General features: G+C 39.0%; 1 protein-coding gene across 2 annotated transcripts in view; it reads right to left on the reverse strand.

The window, feature by feature from the left end:
- Window positions 1-23,284, reverse strand: part of SEMA3A (semaphorin 3A) — a 244,878-nt gene that overhangs the window by 160,526 nt on the left and 61,068 nt on the right. Inside the window, exon 3 of one of the 2 annotated variants that reach the window (XM_059847452.1) lies at window positions 4,398-4,595. In XM_059847452.1, coding sequence (XP_059703435.1) covers window positions 4,398-4,509 — 112 coding nt within the window. In that variant the 5' untranslated portion in view covers window positions 4,510-4,595. Of the gene's footprint in view, window positions 1-4,397; window positions 4,684-23,284 lie in introns of those variants that run through there. The other variant, XM_059847453.1, reaches the window with a different exon arrangement.

Consider the following 23,284-nt stretch of genomic DNA (forward strand, 5'->3'; position numbering starts at 1 on the left):
GATTGAAACAGACAGGAGTTTTGCCATTGCTTTCACTAGGGCCAGGATTCAATCTGGATAAAAATCCATGCTATAAAATTGTAAATCAACTGCACATCAAGGATGGAGTAGTTGTCACTATCACTGCAACTTTAAACAAGACACTTACTTTTAATATGGCTTGAATTGAAGCCAGAGAGTAATAGAGCTAAATCTGTGTGCAATGCTTTTCCACTTACTTTTTCTCAAGTAATATGTATCCAATTGAGCAACAATAACAAAGGAGAACCACACATGTACTCTTGCAAAACATACTTACAGCATTTAGTAATTTTCAATAGACAAATAAGACGTGACAGATGGATTTGAGAAAGTTGGGTTGACAAGATTTACTCATGTGGAGGCAAAATTCAGGGTTGCTTTATGAAAAAAATCTGGAAATCAAGGAATTGTTAATGGAAACTTTCATTGGGCTTATTTGTTTATATTTAAAGGGTACTATAGCTGGTTCCATCTCTACGCTGTTACCTCCCCATGCAGAGGACAGCAAAAGAAAATACAAAACAATAAACAATACAAGAAATCCATCTGGAGTTAAGGTTATATTTATTGTTTTAAACTTTGCACACTCAACTTGATCACCATGTTTCTGAGAACTCTGTGCTCAATAGGAGTTTCCTGAACAGAATCTGTGACCTGGTGACACAATACAGAGACTTAAAACCAACATCAGAATTGAAGTCGATGATATTAGAAAAAATCACACACACAAAAAGACAAGAACAAAGTCCCTCACACTCTTTAAGGGAAGATCCTTTTTCTTCTGATACATCAAGAATGACATTTCTTGTTACCCTACAATAAGGACACAAAGTCTTTGAAGGACACAAGAAGAGAAATTCAGTGATTGAAGAACTCAACTGAGCTTTCAGTTTCATGGATGGTTTTACCACATTTAGGCTATGATCCAGCATTTAGTAACTTCAAGGAACTTTGGATCAGGCTTTTAACAATATTAATTCCTTTTGACTGAAATGGGGAGATGAGTATCATCTGAGCAAAACCTTTCCAATCCATGTACAAAGATGAAAATGCTTGGAAACTTTATAAAGTACAGGGCAAAACCCAGAAGCTACTGAACAGGAGCTTCACCACAGATTTCAGGTGGACAAGGATTTCCCTACGGCTCTCCTCAAATTTCTTTTCTTTAATGTGCCAGCAGAATCCAGGTGATATAAACCAAATAACCAGCACTCTTTTTCACAATAAACAGAAAGAATCTTTTCAGATCACAGATGTGGCCTTAACATACACACTTAAACACTTTCTCTGCCATTTCCCATCCAAACCATGCCCCGTATGATGCTTCTAATCTTCTGCAAGACTGGACGATAAGAAGTTAAGAGGAAGTAAGAACAGGAGCTCACCAAAACTTCTGTTCAGCAACTTGGGAAATGGCAGAGCTAATACTAGGCCTTTGAAAGCAAGTGACCATAGGAAATCAAGGTTGGCAGGGATTTAACCCTTCATGACTCATTTTACTAACTTTTAAAGCAAATGCCGGAGCTTTTTAACCATGTTTGACATCTAATTAGTCGAGACAAACAAGAAGTTAAAATACATCCTTGATTTTCTTTTGAAATAAAGCACCAACAATTAGCTCCAAGGTATTTGTTTAGCCAAACAACAAGCATACATCTTAAAAGAAAGCACAATGATGGTCACAGAAAAGTGAAGTCATCTGGGTTATTCTTTTCACCCTGCATATTTGGGGTTTTTTTTCAATATCATAAGTTTATTTAACTCAACCACATCTCTTCATGGAGATGAGGAATGGGTAAGTAACCAAGCAGCTTCTTTTTCTACTTGCAAGCAGTTTAAATAGAGATGAATCACTTGGTATCACGTAGTCACATGGCGGTGAAGAATATCCAGAGAGATAAGTATTAGCATGTGAGCTATTCTGTCAGTGCCTAAAAGACGTATTTTCAATACCCACAGCACTCAAGGATGTTCCTACGCAAGGTGTTAACACTGATCTGTGCACTGAGCACTGTGCTGGAAGCAAAATTTGTCTGGAAAAGCACCAGCTGACAAGGCTTAGTCTTCCCTGACTATTCATGATATCCCCATACCTGGGGATCAATGCAGCAGCACTCTCCTGTTGACCTGGCCAAGCATTTACACCTGTACTTAACATTAAGCATGCGAGCAGTCCCATCTGACTCTTAGAGTTACACGTTTGAAGTCAAATATGTGAATCAAAGGCTACAGTGGAAATTCCTGTAAGTCTTCAGACTTCAACTTGCTTTGGATTAAGTACACATTTGCTGTCTTCACTAGATAGGAAACAGGGTTGCTCGCCATTTGAACGCATTTTTGTTGCACAATGACCCACCAAGTATGAAAGAGTTTTGATGTTCAACTCAGTTTCCTGTTTTGCTCATACAGGACTGACCATATAGCAAAATTTGATAACTGATATTTTAAAAAATGAAAATGAGACTCTTTATCCCAGCAAGAGCAGAACTAGAAAACAACCAATCGGCAGAGTAGCAAAATATTTTTTAAAGGGTCCATAGATACAGCACCAGTGGGGTGGAAAAAAAAAAAACTAAGAGAAAAAAGAGACAAGATAAAAAAAAAAAGCACCATCAGTCACATTTGGCAACTCTTTGAAATTAGTTTCTGTGCATTTAGCCAATATGAGCAGGGGTAGCAGACTTGAGCTATAGATAAACTTTAAAAGGTGAAAAGAAACCCCCAACAATAATTAATTAGCCATTAAATCCCTTTACAGTATATTTTTATAGCATTTATGCTTCTGTGTACTAATCTGAGTTTCAATATGATTGGAGAAGTTTGGAAGCAATGAAGAGTTTTTTAATGAGTTTTCTGACATGACAAGTAGTTACTGTAGAACCTTTCTTTAGACTCCATTACTCAAAAAAACCAATTTTCTGTTAAATACAATTTTTTTTTTCTTATTAACAGACTCTGAACCCCTTAAACTATTTTTTTATTCATATATTTTCAAGTTTAAATACACACAAATATGCACATATGTGTTCTTTAAGAAGACCCGGCACATGCATTTATTTCACACAAAGCATCCAAGTTTTGCAGGTGCTTAATTCTTTATTTCATCTAGAGTGTGAAATGACGCCTGCCCGGTATCAGAGAGGATTTCCCCCCCTCTCATTTGCAGCAGGAGAAAGATGAAAAAAGAAGGAAAACGTATTTCTACTGGCAAGAGATGTACTGACACTATGCTGTAAACTGAGATTGACATCTATGACCAGGCATGCACACACATGTTCTCTTTTTCCCTCTGTAAGAGCAATGTGTCATTTTTCCTCTCTCCTTTCAGAACCGTAGCTGCAGCTCCTTCTCTCAGCCATCAATAATCTAAGAATTATGAGGAGACAGCTCTTCAGAGAGATGTGTATGTACCTAGGTGTACAGCTCTCTGTTTAAAAAAAAATACTCTACAGCTCTTACACTTTAAACTTCTTTCCCAGTTGTACATTCTCCAGATTTAATGAATTGTTCTGAAAATGTACTTAGAGTGGAACTATGCTGATAAAGAGAAGAGCCTGTCTACTTCACTGTTCTCCTTTAATACTAGCGCTATTATACAAAAGTTAATTACTGACAACTGCAGTGTGAGTGGCATTACACAATTTCAAACATAAACGTAATCTCACAGCTCTCTTTCTTCAGTTACACCTTCCCTGTGATCTCTAATGACACACATCAGACTTCATCGAAAACAACCCTGGTTCAAATAAATCGCACTGCATTAAACATCCATAGGCAGCATTTTCTGGTGCCTAGCAGTCCTCTCCTCCTTTTCTGGACTGATCTGTTCCTTTCAGTTTATAGTTTCTTGGCAAACCCACCATCTACTGCTTATGTTAGGCATCTGATTGTCAGATTTGTACAAACTGAATATTCATGACTTGAAAATTAACCACTTCATGCCTAAAATATAAAATAAAAAAAAAAAATAAATCTTTATCCATTCCATGATGTTTAAAGCAGATCTGAAATTGTGGCTGCACTGCACGCTCAGCACGGGGGAGGTGAGCTGGGTGGCCAAACGCGACTCATCGTTTTGAAGAGTAAAGTCCGGTGAAATAGCACAAGACTGAAAAAATGCTTTAACAGGGATCGGCACGATCCGGAGTCCTCGTCTGCAATCGCAACTAACTCTTCTTTGTCTGGGTTTAAACTGCCTGGTACCGACCGCAGCACGGAGAGGCTTTTAAAGAAAATGTTTTCAGGAATTTCTTCTAATGTCAGTTTCCCCTTTGGAAGATAAGGAAGAGCAGTGAGGAAGGTGAGGAGGGAGAGACGGGGCAAGGAGAAAAGAGGTTCGGAGGAAAACCGAGAATGAGAGAGAACAACAGACTTACCTTTATACGATAATTTGAGCCTTGGCACATTATTCTTCACATGCTGGCAGTTGACTCTTCCTGCTAGTAATACTCCCAAGGAAAGCAAGGCAATCCCCCTGAGCCAGCCCATGCTGCAGCAGCCACTGTAGGGTCCCCGCCAGCCGCAGCCGTGGCGCTCCCCGTCCTGCCGGGCGCCGCCGGGGAACTTCAGGCAACCTGGGGAGCGGAGGTAACAGGTGATGGGGGTGGGCTCCGCTCCGCGCCCGCCGCGCCCCGACGCCGCTGCCGCCCCGGCCCCCCGCTTGCCGCCGCCGCCGCCGGGGCAACTTGGAGCCCCTCTCACGCACACGCCGCGGGCCGGAAAGGGAGGCAGCCCCCGGGCGCGAGCGGCGTGCGGCGGGGGGGCGGCATGGTGCGGGCGGCGGCGGCGGCGCGGGCCGGGGGCAGGGGCCGGGGCCGGGGCCGGGCCGGGCCGGGGCGGGCCCCGCTCCGCTCCGCTCCCCGCGCGGAGGGCGGGCGGGTCCCGGCGGCGGGGGCGGCCCCGCGCTCCCCGCGCTCCGCCGGGCGCGGGGGACAGCGGCGCTGCCCGCGCTCCCGGAGCGCCTGACAATGGGAGCGCCGGCGGCGCGACCCCCCCCGCCCCCCCTTCCTTCCCCGGCTGTCACAGCACATGCAAGGAGCTTAAAAAAAAAAGGGGGGGAAAAAAAACAAACACATCGCGGCAGAGATGAGAGAACAGAAACCTTCGCTCCGCCGCGCTTGGGGAAGGCACGGAGCTAGGCATTTCACCAGCTGTTTCATGTCATTGTCCAGGTGGTTCGGTTTGGTTTTGCTTGGTTTGGGGTTTGTTTGGGGTTGGTTTGGTTGGTTGTTCGGGGGTTTTTGGGTTTTTTAAAACCATTTTGCAGTTCCAGTCAAAAGATGCACGTCCCACTTTAAACACAACAACAGCACAACACAGCCCACGACATTGCCACCCACTTAAATAACAGCTCCTGCCCGTAGCGTAATCCTCTTCGGGTTGTTCCCAGTTAAAAACAAGTAACAAAATCTCCCATCAGCATAACTTTACCACTGAAGCTTTTAAAGCCTTGTTAGGGAAGGTTGCTCTAACCTCCCTCCCTCCCCACCTCCAGCACTACTCCAATTCAAGGAAAGAAATTCCTAGTAAAGCCCACTTCAACAATCAGTTCAAGACATGGACAGGTCTATAGGGGCTCATAAATTACACAGGAGTATTCTCTAAAGTGTTCTTACAAGTTGAAAATGTTCCAAACCTTCCAAATTCTAGGACTGTGTGATTATTGTAATATATTTTTGTGCATTTAAACTAGATAAAGATTTTTTTGTTTGTTTGTTTAGACAAAAGGACACACAAAATCCCCAGAGGTCTTTAAGGAGGTGTAAATACAAACATAAGCAAACTCAAGCTCTGCCCTCCCACATATCTGAGCAATTCCCTTCTAGTCAGTGGTGGTTTATTAAAATCTCCATGCTGTGCTTAATATCAATGTAATGTGTATTTTGGAATGTAGTGTCTTACACAGATATGTACCCTGTGTTACATTTCTAATGCAGTATTGACAGAAACACTGGCAATCGACCTTTGTAAAACATTGGCATCATCAAAGTGTGATGACCCCTCTGTATTTCATTCCATGATTTTCCAGAGCATGGGAATGCTTTATGGTGACAGAGTCTATGGCATTTCAGTGGGAGTCTCTTCCTTCCTTTTACCACTATTTAGTGTGGTTTAAAACCAGTTATCTAGTCCCACTAATGGTGACCACACTACACGCTGAATTACACAAACACAGCATCTCTCTTCTGTGTTCAGACCTAGCTGCTAAACCTGCATTTAGGAAATAGTTTTCAATTTAGAAGTGAAGTTCATAGTTGAAAAAGCGGGTGTCAGTATAGTTCTAATTAAAATGTAAAGACTTGTGCAGAACAAGGCTTGGTACTACGGTAAAACAAGGACTAAAATTCTGTCATTGCTGCTTTCATTGCTTGATATTCACACACCAGTGGAAAAGAAGGGCCTTTTCCCCTCTCCTTTTTAACAAATTCTTCTGCTTCCTGAGCTTAGTTCATTAATCCTGTGGCATTGTATCTGCCAGATTCAGCAATTCTATTGATCAGCAGCATTGTTAAGAAAAGAAAATAAAAAAATAATGTTGATTTTGGTCATTCCCACACTTGTTATCCTGAGCATTTTCATGCTCCAGGCAGTGGATTAGAGCTCCAAAATGACAAGAGATGCCTGTCTGTTTTCCATGGATTACTTGCTACAGACATTCACTCTGCAAAGGAATTCATGTCACTTTGAGATTATTTGGGGAATTGGCCTAATGAATTATCCTTTTGTATTGAGCAAACAATTAGAAACAAAACACAAAAGATGCACCATATTCAGGACTTTATAAAGCACATCATTTTACAATCATGTTGTTACACTCAATTTACTTCTAGTTGCATAAAGAAGGCACAGCTATCTCTTTTTTTTCTTATAAGGAGATAACACAAAGTTAAAAACCTATCTTTCTCATGTAGAATGAAAGTGTAACACTCCAGACTATTTTACATCAATCAAATAAACAAACCACATCCCCAGTCAATATATATTTTCCCCAGAAAACATATGGATTGGATACCATGAACACTAGCTTATCCAAGATTGCATCTGAGAAATATAATACATCATTATTTAAGGAGGGATGACAGAGACTTTTTACATCCTTCATGTGAGAGACCACTCACATTTTGCCTTCCTCTGTGGGATATGACAGTCCAAAGACATAGAGAAGGGTAAAACCTGATCCTTCTGCTAGTTAGCTCTAAGTAGTGCTAATCAGCTAATCAGGAGAGCATATGCTACACCCCCTTATAAGGACAGGGGCAATGGCAGCACTTCAGTGGTGCTTGAAGAGGCTTTATATCTCACAGGCACCCATTGCCATATGGTGCTTCTGCCAAGGCAAAACTGGGCTCTGCTTGGAAGGAATGACTTGGCCAACGCTCTTACAGCCAGTGCCAGAAACGTCAACTCTGGGAATTTAGGGTGGGCAACAACTCACTCTCAAATAGCAATCTATTCACCTTTTTTCTTTGGTCTTTTTAAAGAGATCTAGCTGCTGAATTTGGAGAGAGGCAAAAAAGTAAAATCCAGACTTACTCAGTTCTTCAGATAGTACCCTTAGCCCCTAATGAAGGCCACCCTCATTAGCTTAATGAATTTTTCTATTATGGGGAAACAAGTTCAAAAGGAATAACAGTTCTTCTGCATGTTTTCCCATATTTGTTGCAGATTTTATTTTCTGTAATGGTATTTATAAGACATTCTATATAGTGTTTTATGTTTAAACCCCAGATAGGCCCTTGTGAGCTCTGTTTAACATTTCTGCTCTCATGCTGTGTTGCATTATGATTTGGAGGTTTTTTATGCCACCTTCCAATATGTGCAGCAAGTTCACATTGATAGATCTCACAAAAAGTTATAGTTGGACGGTTCTGGGCTTTTACTGTTGACCATCCATGCAGAATTACTCTAACAATCACTTACAATTTGGCATCGTTTATTTCTGAGTAATGAGAAGCACCAATGTTACTTGACTCAGGATTACTTCAAACCTTGCTGCTTGCTGTGATTTTTATGCTTAGAAGCTCTTGAATGCTTAACTGCTCTAAGAAAGTTGTTAGTGTGCTTTAGAAAAGTACTTCTGTTTTCAGGATTGTTTCCTGTGTTTTGGATGAGTCATTATTGTTTACATGGATGTGATCAGGTCCTTCTCAAAACTACGCAGGAATTACCGGAATCTGGTTTTGACACTTGGTACTAATTCAGTAATCTTTGAGACAAAGATTTCTTGGGTTGAGTGTGCAATTTCTGTCTAAAATCAGAGAAAAAAACCCAAAACTTTTCGTTCTGCATCTGATTGCTAAAAACCTCCTTAGAGAGCACACTCATGCAGGAAATGTGAAATCTTCTCAGATACACTCCCTGCTATTTTTATCTATAGCAGGTGAATTGCTTGATAAGCAGAATGTTTACAGTTCTGCAAAGGGTCCCTTTGAAATTCTCCAGCTGTATATATAATGATTCTCTGAAAGTGCTTTCAAATAACTGAATCATTATTGGTCCAAAAGGAGTCTTAGTCTAGAAAACAATCTTAAGTGCATTTTTCATTTCATGTGTGAGAGACCCAGAATGCAGTCTCACAACCTAACAACTTCAGAAGCAAAATCTCCTGTAAGAGTATCCAGACATCATCGACCACATTTTACCCTTATGTCACAGGCTGCCACTCTCTCATGTGGGATGCTACAAAGTATTGTGGGAACATACTAGAAACATGGTGAACAAGAATGTTTAGAAATAATCCTTTTGGGCATATGAAAGGGGTTGTTTTTCATACAGTTTCAGTGCATGCACCTGCTAATGGAGTAAAAAGAATCATCAAGTGGTGCTGTGAAACAACAACAATGCAGAGGAACTTCAGATGTTGTTCTCTCTCTTGAAGGAAACGTGTCATGAAGCTCTACCTCTGAGGTTCAAGTCATTTGCCTATGTAAGACATCTGTGTAAGGAATAAATCTATGCCTGTGTAAGAAATCTAAACCTGGAATCTATTTGACATGAACCTTATCACTGGCACATTTCTCTTTCTCTCATGGAAGTTTAAAAAAAAAAAAAAAAAAAAGGAGGAAACCTATAAAAGGCCTATACAGGGAAGAAAAATTCTTCTAATAGCCAGACCTGCTGAACTGGATATCAGCTATTACTTTTACAGTGTTGATGATTATCACATTAGCTTGAGTGGTTATAAGTATCTGTTTCCACCTGTTTTTTAGGGGATTTAAAATTCTGTTGAGTGGCACTTTTGAGTTCTGAAGAAATCACAGAGCAAAATTATTTAAAAATGCATTGGCAAAGAGATGTACAGGTGTAGAGTTTAAAATTTTGTGAAACTGGAGTTGCCAAAATCACAGGCTTGCATTTAGATCTGGAAATAGTCTTACCTATGGAAGTCTAGACATGTCTTTTCCCAGCTTTCCCTTGGGCTGTGTTGCATTTGGTAGCCTTATTCAAATCTCCTCAATCTACATAAACTCCTAACATTTCTTGTTATTGAAAGTGATTGGGTTGCTAACCACACCAGTCAGTGTCTGCATTCTCTCAATAACACTGCATCTTACCATCTTGTCACAATCAACTTTTCCTTCATTTCTCAGGACTAATGAGACTGTACTCTGTGTGATGCTAGTACTTTTGGCAGCACAATGGGATCTGTATCAGTATGATGTGTTTTATTCACAATGCATTCAGGTCTATTAAACACCTCATTAAATTCTTCAAAAATTTTCTTTGCATCCTGTTCTGTAGACAGGTTATATGCCTGTCTGAGCAGCAACATTTTCAGATTGCTCTTCAAACCTAAACAAATCTTTTCTATTCCCTTGGCCTCTGCTGCCTGATGTTCATCTCAGACACAGATGTACAGCACCTGTGATTTCCAGAGCCATGGTAAGAAACCCACCTTAACAGCTCAGTGCCAGGCATGTGACTTTTAGAGTTACAAAAAGTTTACTTTCCCCAATTCCTGGTATGGGTCAGTAGCTTCTGTTTTCAGTGGATTAACTCCAGGGTACTCATGCAAATTGAACAAAACTTCCAAGTCTTTTAACTTGCAAGCACAGAGACTTCTGTCCCTCCAATTGCTTATGTTTATTGGCTGTTGGGCCTTTGCTGAGGAAGTACTGGACATATGTTTTTTTTACAGGAGATGAGGGAAATGCAAAAAATATTTGATGTTCTAATTCTTCAGGAAAAAAAGCCAATTCAAGAAAAATCAAGGGGAAGGGAAAAGGGAAAGGGAAAACCAAAGAAGCAGCAGCTTGTGGGGGAAGTCTAATCAAGCCGGAAGGTCTCCTCCCAAATGACCAGCTGCAGAATCACTTGTTTCTCTATCCCAACAGATTTAATGGTTGGTGGATCTCTGAAAAGACAGATTGGAAAATAGTTCTGTCCTTTTCTCTACTAGTGGCTACAACTTGCAAGGTGTATTACACACAAATGCATTACACATTCAGCTACTTTGGCCTTCAAATCCAATTTTGGATTTTATCAATCATGTTTTTTTTCCAAATTGGAACAACTGAGATACATAAAATATTTTCCTGCACAAAACCCAACAAACCATGATTTTATGATCAGAAAAATAAGACATAAATAAGGTCAGGATTTTCTGCTTGTCTTTGAAAGTTGTGTTCTGTTCTGCTTTGCATCTTTAGGCCCCTGTGTACCTTTTAAGGTCTGATCCTGAGGGATTTCCTCAAGGCCGCACACTGAGACGTTAACATGACAAGAAATTGATCCTGCATTTCTTGTGTACCATACCAACAGCCACATCCTTCCCTCCTCATTTGTCATAGTGTGCAAGTCATTCCTGTCAACCCTAGAAGTCCCTCCTTATCACTCCATATACAGAAAATCCCCAGTTCTATTGTATCTGGGATCCATCATGGCCAACCTTTTGGCCCTGTGTAATTTTGCTGAGTTACATTTATTGCTAACTATCAAAGGCTTAAAAGACACAATGCTATCTTTTGTGCCACCCATTCATCACAGGTTTTTAAATACTCCAGGTGAATTGCAGCAAACACAAACTGCAAGCGTGAGCATCTGCTAAGATCATCATTCTTTTCTGGAACTTTCTTATATTTTTTTTTTTCTCTTCTTGTGCTGACTGGTTCATTAGTATATGACAAAGATTCAAACCCAACAAAAATGTAACCACCAACTGCCATCTTCATATATATTTCTTATTTGATTTTCTAGACTGGAAACTTTTTAATGAGGATGTTTTTTTTCATAGACACATTGCAAGTCAGATTCTGTTGCATAGAGCCTGTGAGTGCAAATTGTCTTTGCAAGATCAAACAATATCACACAAACGTAGGGGCTAAAGAGTCAGTTTATGGCTTCTGATTCCAAAAACTGATAGGTATTTAATCACTGCTCAGGTAACCTGTGGAAACTGGAAATGGTAAGTAAACTGTGATAGCTTAGGAAAACTTGGTTGAGCTTTCAATAATTTGACCTCTGGGAATGCTTTTAGAGTCAGCAATATGTACAAATGTGTGCTAGAAGAGGAGAGAGGGGAATTCAAAGAAAAACAAGCTCTGAGAAAGCATTAACTAACTCTCTCTTTCCCTCTCTGAATCCCCAGTGAATCGGGACTTCAGCAGGGGAGGGGAACTTTATCTCTCCTCTAGATTGCATTTGTAACTATTTCAGAAAATCTTTACACTACATTATTTTTCTATTTGCTTTTCTGACATCAGACTTCATGATATTTTAGGCAAGTAAATATAGACATTGGAAAGAAAGATTCCTTCTCTCTCCTGAAGTGTTGAAATCCAAAACAAAGTTAGTATGGAGCTGAACAAGTCAGTCACATAAATCTTGTTTGTGGAAATCCAAACATAGGTTGGACACATGCACATACATTTACCATTAGAACAATTTTTTAGGAAAATAGTTCAAAACCCAGCTTGGTTTCTGTTTCTCAGAAATTCTAGAAATACTTCACATACTTTGGTACTGTGACAATTGTATGTGCACACAGAGAGAATGACTACAAAGAGCATCAGGTATTAAAACAAACATCCCTGACTCTACAATGAGGATTTTTACACCCGTTCTTAGTCTTGGAGAAAGTGTAGTCAAACACAAGTCTGAACAATTGCAGTCCCTTTCCCTCTTTTCTCTGCAGGCAGGCTGTGAAGCTGCTCAGAACTCCCTGGAGCATCTCACCCTGTGAGTGGGGACTAACCATAGTATCAGAGGTGTAAAAGTGGCAAAGGAAGGGGAACATATGGCCAGATGTAGGGAGGAGCGCTGCACCAAGCCAGCCTGACACCTTGGTGGAGATCCTATGATAATGGAGCTCTGCTGACACTGTGTAACACCTTCTTGCTCTCTCAGAGCCTGCCCTCTTCCCTTTAATGAGGAGAAGGAAAGACAAAGATGCTGGAACTCCCAGTATTTCCCACAACAGTAGAAATTCTTAATTCTGGACCAGAGGTATCCACTTAGCAACACCTTAGTGACTTGTGATCAGACTGGGAAAGAAAAAAATTATATACTAATAAGCCAGCTTCATGCAAAGTACTTTAATTAAAAGAAATAATATATTATACCAAAATAGTCATGGAAGAAGGCTGAACTCATATAGGCACTCTATGTATATATGTACACTATGTATATTATAATATATTATACACTATGTATATAATATATATATTTTTTATTTATATATTTATTTATATATATATATATATATATATGATATATGTATCTGTATATATACATACATAAAGACAATACATGTTCCATATTGGTAGTAGACCATATATAGCATAATTAGCCATTTTCATTTCCCCTGGCACTTTACAGTATTTCAAAGATTAATCCCTCTGGTTTTCTTTTTTGCTGTTTTTTATTTCTTTCTGTTTAAATCTTAAAACATCATGTACTCATTTCATGAATCTCTCAGCCAAATTCTTAAATATCTTAATTCTTTCCTAAAGTTTTACCTATCAATTTTTAAAATTATAAATGTGTCTATGAAGATTGCTTTTCTTCTATATTTCCTTTCTTTTTTTTTTTTTTTTAATGTTTGTCTCTACCTTCAAGTGAAACCGAACAAAAATATGTTCATGAAGACAAAAATTCCATTGTTTATAGTGATCAGCACAGACTAGGCAGTGAGGGGGAAAAAAATAGAGGCATCTGTTGAATACAAATGAAGGCAGCAGGTTGGTGTGTGAGTTCTTAGGCTCTGAAGCTACTTGTCATTTGCTTTTAATGACTGAAACCTCACTCAGCTCCTCTCCCCCTCCACCGCAGGATAAAGTTAAAGAAAACATTGTCACCCCAGGAGGGTTACTTTACATGAAACTGCAAAGTATGATGTGTGCAAAAACTCAGTCTTTACCCATTTGCAGCAATGTTCCATGTCAGACTTATGTTTGCCAATGACAGTTTTGTTCTTAACTCACCCTTGTAGCTGCTCATCAAGAGCCTTGAAACTAATTCTGTGATGTGGCTAACAAGGAACAGTGTGCCTAGAATTAGTGTCCTTAAAGGTTTTATTGTGGTGGCAGACCTGACTGTTAGGAGAGCTGCCTTGTGCCCAAAAGGTCTATTTTGTGCTTCAGCAATAGGGGCTTTCACAATAAATTGTGAAATTTGGAAGGACAACAGGACAAAACCAGCACTCCATACTTCAAATGAATCTTGCTTCCCATTTTTCTTCCTAAGTGTTGAATGATACATGACATCATTTGATGTGTGGTAATTCTCTCTTTATTTTGAGGGGAATAAATGGGTTCTATTTCTGAGAAAATGTATTAAAGCCAAATTTTACTGTCAGTTACCCTGATGTCAGTCCCTAGCAAAGCAATTCAAATGCAGTTCCTCTGGACTCACACTGATGTAACGGAGAGCAGAATGTGGTGCTTGAAAAAGCAGCTGTCACCTTATGGAAAACTTATGAAATATCTTATTTGGAAACAAGCACTCTTCTGTGCAGTTTATTTCCCTGTACCTCTTTTGTTCTGGTCATTTTTTCTGAAGACTGTTTTAAAACAGAATCACTGTTGTTTCCTAAGAATTTATCTGCTTCTGCACTTATTCCCCACCTGACATCATAATCCTCTTGGTTGTGATATAATAATCATTTTTACAATGACCAATTGTGATTCTGCAAGCTGGGCTTAAAATCTGATCCAAAAAATGCCTTTTACTCTGATATCTTACATAACGTCATATCAAATTTTGTCTCAAGAGATAATAATTTCAACCAAGTGACATCAATTAAGTTTTCATACAAGGGAGTGGTACACTTGGTATAACTCCCTAGAGATAAATTCCTCCAGACTTCACAGTTTTATGATTTGACCTTTCAAAATATTTCCACTTTCTGCCCAATGCTTGGTGATAAAAGTCTAATGATTCTGTTGAAGAAGAAAACATTACATATACAGTTCAGTCCAGTCTCCCACGGGAGTTAAAATTTGCAGCAAACAGAAGCTTAAGGAAAGGAAAATCAAATGCAAATATATTTCTCATGAATTGTTCAATGAATTTCAGATACCATAGTGATTTATGTGAATAACTTGAAAAGCAACATCCTTCTTGACAAGTGCTGAGTGAGTACCCTTCTAAAGTTTGCAGTCTTACGTTTGAGGATACAGTTTCATCCTGTATTTTTGCTCTGAAATTCAGTGGTTTCTCTGTTCATCCTACCATCTTTGGCAGCTTTAACTGGAGTTACTCATGGGTTTCAAATTATGCACATGGTTTGCTGGATCTGTGCCTATGTGTGTTGAAATTTTGTAAAGAGTAGGACAGACAGCACAATCCAAAATGAGGGAGAGCCAAGTTTTCTTTTCTAGTGCACTTCAAACTTCAAGGAAGGACCTCTGGGAAAAATAGGTATCTAGAGAAGCAGGTTATCAGATGCTGCATAAACTAAACCTTACCTTCTTGATAGCTGATAGCACTTGAAAGCTGAAGACTGCTTAAACTTAAGCCTACTGACTAACTCAGCTAGATGTAGGACCAAGAGTTCTAGAATTTCAAACTTTCATACGTAAGTAGACCATTATACCAAGATTTGAACTGTAAATTGTGTTTAACAAATATTAAACTCTCATTTGTTTAAAGGACTGGATTTCAATGTTTTCCTCTATAACAGATATTTCTAAGGAAATTACTTCCTTAATTTAAATATTCTGATTTTTCTAAGACACTAAACATACAAATGAGCCCATGAAAGAAGTAATTAAAATCTCATGAAAGATCTAAGAAGTTTCCACCCTTCCACAAGTTTTATCTTGAAAAATCAAGAGAACTCTGGCCTGTGAAGGAGTTATTTTCTTCTTGGTAAGATGTCCTGCTATGGTAAAATGATCCATCTGGAGTGCCCAGCTATAGAATTGTTAAAGCAAATTTCTCTGTGCTATCATCTCCATGAAAGCCATGTGCACACAAGATGAGTCTCACAGACCAGAAGATGGATCTCTGATGACATGAATTAGTACATAGCATGTGTTGCTTTGGAAAACTTTGTTTCATATTGAATACTGGTTGATGATACTCTCCAGTAATATCACATTACGAAACTGATTATAAAAATACCGCAACCACATTATGGATAAAGTTATTATCCATTCTGTTTGCCACACCAATGCCTCACCATGCAAATCCATCCTAGATTTATTGACCGCAAATTATTGTATATGTGAAATAAATGAGTTGGAGAAAGAAGCATATCTTTATGGCTTTCAGCACATCTCCAGTGGAATCAGCATGAAAAATGCAAAAGCTATTTCACTAATCTCTTCCAACATTTTGTATCTGAAACAGCCACTGCCTCAAAAGCCGTATTTCTCCACTGATCGTGTTTTCCAGATTCCTGAAACGAAGGTTTCAAAGTATAGTTTAGGATAGAGATTAAGTTGTTCGCTTGTTTGTGTGTTTCCTCTTTTTTTAGCATATTATATAGTTCAATTACTGGAAAGGCGAAGTTTGAGATGGTTACTGTCGGTTTTGCATGAAATTGATCTGGGCTCCAGCCAAGCTCTAGTCTCATTCTCGTTAAGGCGGAGACATTCAGATGAAAATTAAGATCCTTCTAATGAAATATACTGGAGGATTAACTTACAAGTGGCAGGACACATTACCTTATTTATCTAGTTGTGCTTGCATGATTTGCTAGACCAGCCATTATGACAAATGTTCCTTACGCAATCTATTTTCAAGACTATTTCCATTAAAAGTAACATGATTGAGTGCACTGCTTTGCTCATAGTTGAGATATGCTCCTATGTTTATATCAAACCAATTAAACTGTGTTTCTTTAAAGCCATAAAAGTGGTGCTGTAATTGCCACATGTTCTTCTCTGCCATTTTCAAGTCTGGAAACTAGGAGCTGGTTTGCAAGTTTCTGTGCACGCTATTTCTTCCTCACACATTTGACCTCAATTTTATCTTGCCATGATTTATGTTATAAAACATTCTAGATCTTTTATGTGTGTGTGATCTAGAAAAGATCTTTTTTTTCCCTAACATTTGGAATAAAGATACCTGAAGTGATACTATTATTGTTACTGTTATTGTTATTTCAAGCATTTTTCTTGCTTAGCATTATAATGGTTGTACCTAACATGTTACAGGTAAAAATCCCCAAGCAGCTACATTAAAACAATATAGTTGCTGACAACACATCATTAACATCCTCTTGCTGGCAGTTGAGAAATGTATTACATAGGCCCCCTTAACACATCTGCTCTTGTGCAATATGTACCATCATCTTCAAAAGTATGTATAAATTCTGAGTGCCTCCATCTGAACCAAATTAAAAGTTCCTGAATTTGCACTAACGGGTGTCCTAAAAACTGTTTTTCACAGAATGTTACATTTGTAGCCAAATAAAGTTAGCTACCATTTCTGGAAACCTCTTGGAAAGCATTAATTGTGGGTTTAAATTTGGGGAATTATGCTATTTAAAATTCTGTCTTATGGGGTCTCTGTATGAAAGCAGACAAATAAGGAAGAGTCTTATTTTCAATATCTGAAATTAAAATGAACATATTTCTCTGTGGAATTTTGGTACCTTCTGTGGAAACCTTTCCTTTGCATTTATAAGTTTCCTTGTGTGGGGTTTGTGAGACCACACCTGCAGTTCTGCATCCAGCTCTGGGGTCTTTAGCACAAGAAGGACACAGACTTGTTGAAACAGGTTCAGAGGAAGGCCATGAAGATGATTAGGGTGATGGAGCTCCTCTCCTATGTGGAAAGGCTGGGAGAATTAGGATTGCTCAATCTAGAAAAGTGAAGGCTCCAGGGAGACATTAGTGCAGCCTTCTGGTACCTGAAGGGGCTACCAGGGAACTGGAGAGTGAGTGACTTGTCACAAGGGTGTGTGGTGATAGGACAAGGGGGAATGGCTTCAAACTGAAAGAGGGTAGATTTAGGTTGGATATTAGAAAGAAATTCTTTATGATGACTGGTCAGGCACTGGAACCTGTTGCCCACAGAGTTTTTCAAATCCCTTCAAGGAAAGGTTGGATAGTGCTTTGAGCAATCTGGTGGAAGGGGTCCCTGGCCCCAGCAGGTGAGTTGGAACTAGATGATCTTTTAGGTCCCTCCCAACACAAACCATTCTATGATTTTATCATTCATGCAAGCTAGAGCACCAAAGGCCTATTCAAAGCTAATTTTAGGTTGAAGCAAGACGTGGAAAGATTTAGGGCATGGAGTTAAATTCAAGGCTGTCAGGAGTATATTTTTCACCCTAAGTGGGGTGTAGCAAGCTCCTTTGAACATCAAGCTTTAATGGGACTAATATGACCTACCTAGGAACAGCTCTGGGTGTATGGAAAGAGCCTGGGAAGCAGAACAGGTAGCCTAGTACATGGATAGTTATATATATGGGATTTTTCTGCCATATGGAATATTTTAAGGCTACTCAGCAGGTTGCATGTTTTGAGACTTAGGCTGTAGGGCTGAGGTACAGTGCTGCGTGACTGTGAGTTGTTATGCAACATGTGATTATGTGAGCACAGCCTGTGCTCAGTTCATGGTAAAAATGTAAAAATGTGAAATTGTAAAAGTGTGAGCTCATACCTCTGCCACCAATGCAAAAAACACCTCTGGGTCTACTTTTGCCTCCACTGCACAGTAACTATTCACTGCTGAAGCCTTACTCTTGTCAGTGCAGCACAGTGCAGAAGCAATTTACCCATCACTCAAGAGTATAGTTGGAAATCTCATCAGAAGCAGAAGGGAAGATGATGCAGAAAGGAATGGATAAAAATCCCCAAAACCTGGCTTTCTAAGTTCAGAGACCAAGTGGTGGGAAAAGAAATTGAAGCTCTTTCTGGAGAATGTTGTGGTTCGTACTGGCATTGAGCTGATGTTTGTACTAGATCCTGTACATCCTCTAAGAGAAAAAAAGTCTGAAAGAGACAGATGATGGGAAAAACAGAGATGAAGAAATGAGATGCTATAAACTCAAACCATGAGATGCTATAAACTCAAACCAATGTGAGTATTCTATACATTGGTCCATCTTGTGTCTCTGAGAACTCTCAAGTTGATGGAGGAAAGCACAATGTCAGGACACATACCTGTCAAGGAGAGGGCTGCTGCTGATACAGTGCTTTGTATACACCTAGAGAGTGAGGAGAAAAAAAGAGAGAAAGAGGACTTACATTTTTTAGCAGCTGCCATAATATTTTGCAAAAAAAATCTATATTTGTGGGCCATACTCTGCTTCTGGCCCTGTCAAGAGCCCAGCTCCAGCCAGTGAAGACCTGACAGCAGATATCTACAATCATATAACAGTAAATGGAAGGCTTTGAACTCATTTGCTTGCCTGAGATAAATAACTTTAGGAGACATAGTTAATGGCATACTTATCTTGTGCACAAGTGGAAGAGTTGGCTGTGATCCACTTCCGACTTGGGATTTTTACTACCACAGTTAGCATCAGATAAAAGCTGATTTCAGGAACCAAGGAAATTGTGTTAGAGAGAAAAGGAGGGTTCAGCCTCCTTCACAGCAGTTGGGAGTTAGTGGACATGCTGCAATTTAATTTCAGCAATTTATGTTGGGACACCTCTCATTCCAGAAGGCAGCCTTTGTTATGTAAAGCAGAATATCAGCAGTGTCTGGAACAAGACAGGTTAATGTACTGATAAAGAAGTAACACAAACTTCACCTCAGAGCAGCCAATAGTATGGGTCACAGATCATCAGTCAACTAAAGAGGGTGGCCAAGGCAGATGGAGTTTATAATTCATTCTGCTTTTTCTGTGACAACAATTCACTACGAAAAAATCTGTATAACACTGATTGTCAAAGGAGAAACAAAAACTGCACAAGCTTAAACACCATCTTAGGCTGTGTTAGCAGAAGGTGATGAATCCACAACACAGTGAATGGGACAAGATTTAGTGTTTACATTGCTATCTGTATTTCTGCTGCTTCTTACTGTGTACTTAAAAGGATGTTATTCTTCAGTGAGTAATAAATTCCCTTTCAAAAACTACCCTAGGTTCACCGAATTTGTTTTTTAGGAAGAACATTTCACACACTCCATTTCACCTATTATTCAAAAGTAAAACTGTTTCCCGAATATCTCAGGAGCCTGAAGAGTCAGTTCAGGAGAAAAGAAAATCATGTCAAGATTCTCTCTTCCTACTGTTACCACAGCTTCTCTGTTTCTGCTCTGTTTTTCTACTGGCCAGAAAAAAACAGCCTTCAGCTTTGGGGAGGTAGATAGTTAAAAAATCAACAATAAAGAACAATCTCTATCTTCTTCCAACACCCTTTGGAAACTGGGCTGCTTCACAATAAAGCTCTTTAAGTACTAATAAGAATTTAATCACTATTTTTTAAAGAGTTTTGTATGAATTTCAGCCTTTAATTACCTGTGTTTAGAATGCGTATGATATATTCTCTGTAATATCTTTTTAGCAGCAGAGCAAAATGCTGTGTGAGCTATTTGCTGTGAACTATGTAAGTGTAACCAAAAAGAATGCTACTGTCAGGTGGCATTTTTATCACCTTAATGCAATGAAAAATAGTAATTAATAGTGTGTATCAGGGAACTCTGCTTGACTAAAAGCTGTCTTGCAGTTTCACTTTGAAAAATATATCGATACTCTGTTCATTTGTATGTGGAAATGGCTCTGAGATATGGATATAAAATATAGCAGGATTAGAAGGTTGATCCTATTTACGCTCAGGAGAAATAATTCACCTGCCATATGCAAGAGCAGCAGCCTTAATAGGAAACTGTGATACTTGAAAAGGAGACCAAAAACCCCAGAAAAAAATCCAAAGTTGTGATAAATACTGTCATCAATATCCAACCTGCCCCTGCCCTCTCAGTCACTTCTAATTTTTCAGGATCAAGGTAGAGGCCACCTCCCAGACACCATGGAACTTCTGAAGCTGCCCTGAATAATCTGTGTATTGCATTTACTTATACCCTAAATCCCATGACATAAAGGAATCATGTGCAGTTGTGGAGCCAAAGAAATCTGGAATAACTATAAGCAGTACAGCTCCAGTAGCTGAATAAATCTGGGTGTGGGTAAACTTAGGAAGGAAGAGTTCTTAAATTGGCTTCACATTAAATGTTCCCACCCTACACAGTCATTTGAACATGTATATCTGAGCAAAAGCACAAAAATTTTAAATTTTAAGTTGGTCTTTTTAAAAATTTTTAAATGAGGGGGGATTTTTCAATGTAAACTGGGAAATAAATTTACATTTTTAACTTTAGCAGAATAATTAACACTGATATCAGAGTTTATATATTTTGGTTGCTAAAGGCTTGGGTCAATATTTCCTCCCCTAAGAGGCATGGGGTAGTAAAAACTAAGTTTTTAGTGAAAACAGAGTGATTCCCCTATCACCCTTGCAGAATAACTCAAGAAAAGAAGGGTTTTTGAGAAGATGGCATTCATGGAGCTCTCTGTCGCCTTCTTGGGTATATTTGAATATTTGTCCCTGTCACCACTGAGCTCATGTAGCACCTGCTCCTAAAAGATGAGCAATGAGAGCCTTTGTTTGCTATGCTCATTCTCCAGATATACTGTACACTCTTCCCAGGAATATCAGATTTATTGTGTAAGTGCAGAACCAAAGCAGAGTGCACCCTCATTAAAAATGGCCTTCTTGACCAAAAATGGATTTACAGAACATTTCTAAAAAAGTAATTACATTCATTATGCACATATTAAATTACATGACAGAGAGAATGACCTAAGAGACTCTTGAGGAAGGTAGAGACCTGGACTGTGCATCATCTGGGAAATCCTTCTGTCTCACAGTAGACTTTTACCAGCTTATCTTGGAAAACATATAAAGGGGCCAGGGACTAAATGATATATTTCTTTAGGCTGTACATAGCTGGTTTATATAGTACAAGTTGTACATCTGTGCTATAGACAATACTAGGGCCTGTCCAAGTAATATTTGCGCTAGAAAAGAAAACGTTAGCCATGACTAACAGCTCTGAGCTGTTGGAATTTTGAAAAGAAACAGAGATTGTGGCCCAAATCTGAATATTCATAATTGGACATAACATATCTTAACACAACTAAATCTTTACACAACTAGGTATATGTGCAGTTTATAATAAAGCTGAAGTCATCACCGAAATGCCTGATGCCACATAATGCTTTCAGAGTTCTTCTCAATGTTAAATCATAACAGGAAATTTGTGATAAATGTTCTAACTAAGTTAAACTGTACAAAGAAAATCTAATGACTATCAAGGAGAAGCTTAAAGAGGTTCTAAAACTGATGTGTTTATTAAAAGACACAGTAATAGATGCCTACTATGCCAGAAAGCAGAAATCTAATTTTTTTATGAAAGTTCTAGGAAGGCCTCTGGCAAAGTCTGCTTACAGTAGTGTGATTGAAAATGCTCAGCCATGGCTCATGTATCACACTAACCACAGTAACCACTAACCAAAACTGAGATTCATTCTGCTCAAAAGAAGGCATTGACCTTAAGCAATGGAAATAAGAAGCTTCAACTCATTCTTTCTAACTCTGTATGCCTTTCTAAAATGAACTCGGTCAGCCATTATTTATTGCTATCAGATGGGGATCTGGAAAACTGTTACAGTGTTCAAGAACCTGAAAATTATTAGATTTTCAGATACAAAGTTTTGTAGTCAAACTGATGAAAAAGGGGGAAAGATTTCATATCTCCAGTAGTACTGTTGGGGAAGCATGCAGTGGAACAATGTCTATAACTAAGTTATGGAGTAGCCAACACATGAACAAACTCAGGTCTTGGGATAGATGAGGACTGAAATTGCCAGAACTACATCAGAGATAGAACTGGGAAATTATCCATGTTACCAGCACGGGATGGTACGATCAGAATTTTCCAAGAGCTTTGCAAGGGAGCCTATTCAGTTCTAGGTGGGCTTTTGGTTAAAGGAAACAACCTCACAATTTCTAGGCTGTTACAGGAATGTATGTATTCAAAAGGGTATGTAAAAGTTGTGTGATGGTCCACAAACACCTTAGAGGAAGGTCAAAAATATTTTATAACAACCCAAAGAGAACCGTGAAGTAAAGAACATTGGCAGGGATTACCACCTGAGCCAAAACTAAGTGAAAGAGTGATAAATTCCTGCTAATGATAAAGAAAAATCAGCACCTTGAAGGAAAACACACAGAGATGATATTGCTTAAGTTGGCAAGGATAAATATACTTGTGTTAGAATATAATTCTGACTCTCAGGAGATTACTTTCAGAGAAAATACTGCAGCTGAACATGTAGCCACATGTACTAAGTAATTTTTTGCTAAACCAGCTCTACATCTAATAGAAACCTGTTGCATAGCAAATTCTGCCAGAATTTAGTTAATGTTATTTTAAGCACTTTCATTACAGGTATAGAATGCAACCCCTAATTGATATTATCCCAAATGTTATAGGTAAGCAAAAAAATAGTGCCAAAACCCCCAAAAAACCAACAAAACCCAAATACCCAGACTGAAACCCCAAAACCCCTGAAACTAATCAAAAACCTGTGGAGACATGCTCTTAACAATGCTAAGCATGACTAACTTGTGGAGTGCTATGGTGAGTCTGCCATGAAGGGTAATTTGTTCCCCGGGGAATAGAAGACAGTAACAGACCCAACACTAAAAGTAGTGGCAGGAAAAAATACATATGAAGAGAAAAGACAATTCTATTAAAATGAAATGAGAATATGTTGTGAGACTTAAGAGAGTCACCAGTGGCATCCTTTGGGTGAAACTGTACGGCCAAACTTTAGAGAAAGGGTAATGTCCTTACA

The sequence above is a fragment of the Haemorhous mexicanus genome, chromosome 5 (genome assembly GCF_027477595.1).
Source record: "Haemorhous mexicanus isolate bHaeMex1 chromosome 5, bHaeMex1.pri, whole genome shotgun sequence".
Taxonomy (NCBI): Eukaryota; Metazoa; Chordata; class Aves; order Passeriformes; family Fringillidae; genus Haemorhous; species Haemorhous mexicanus.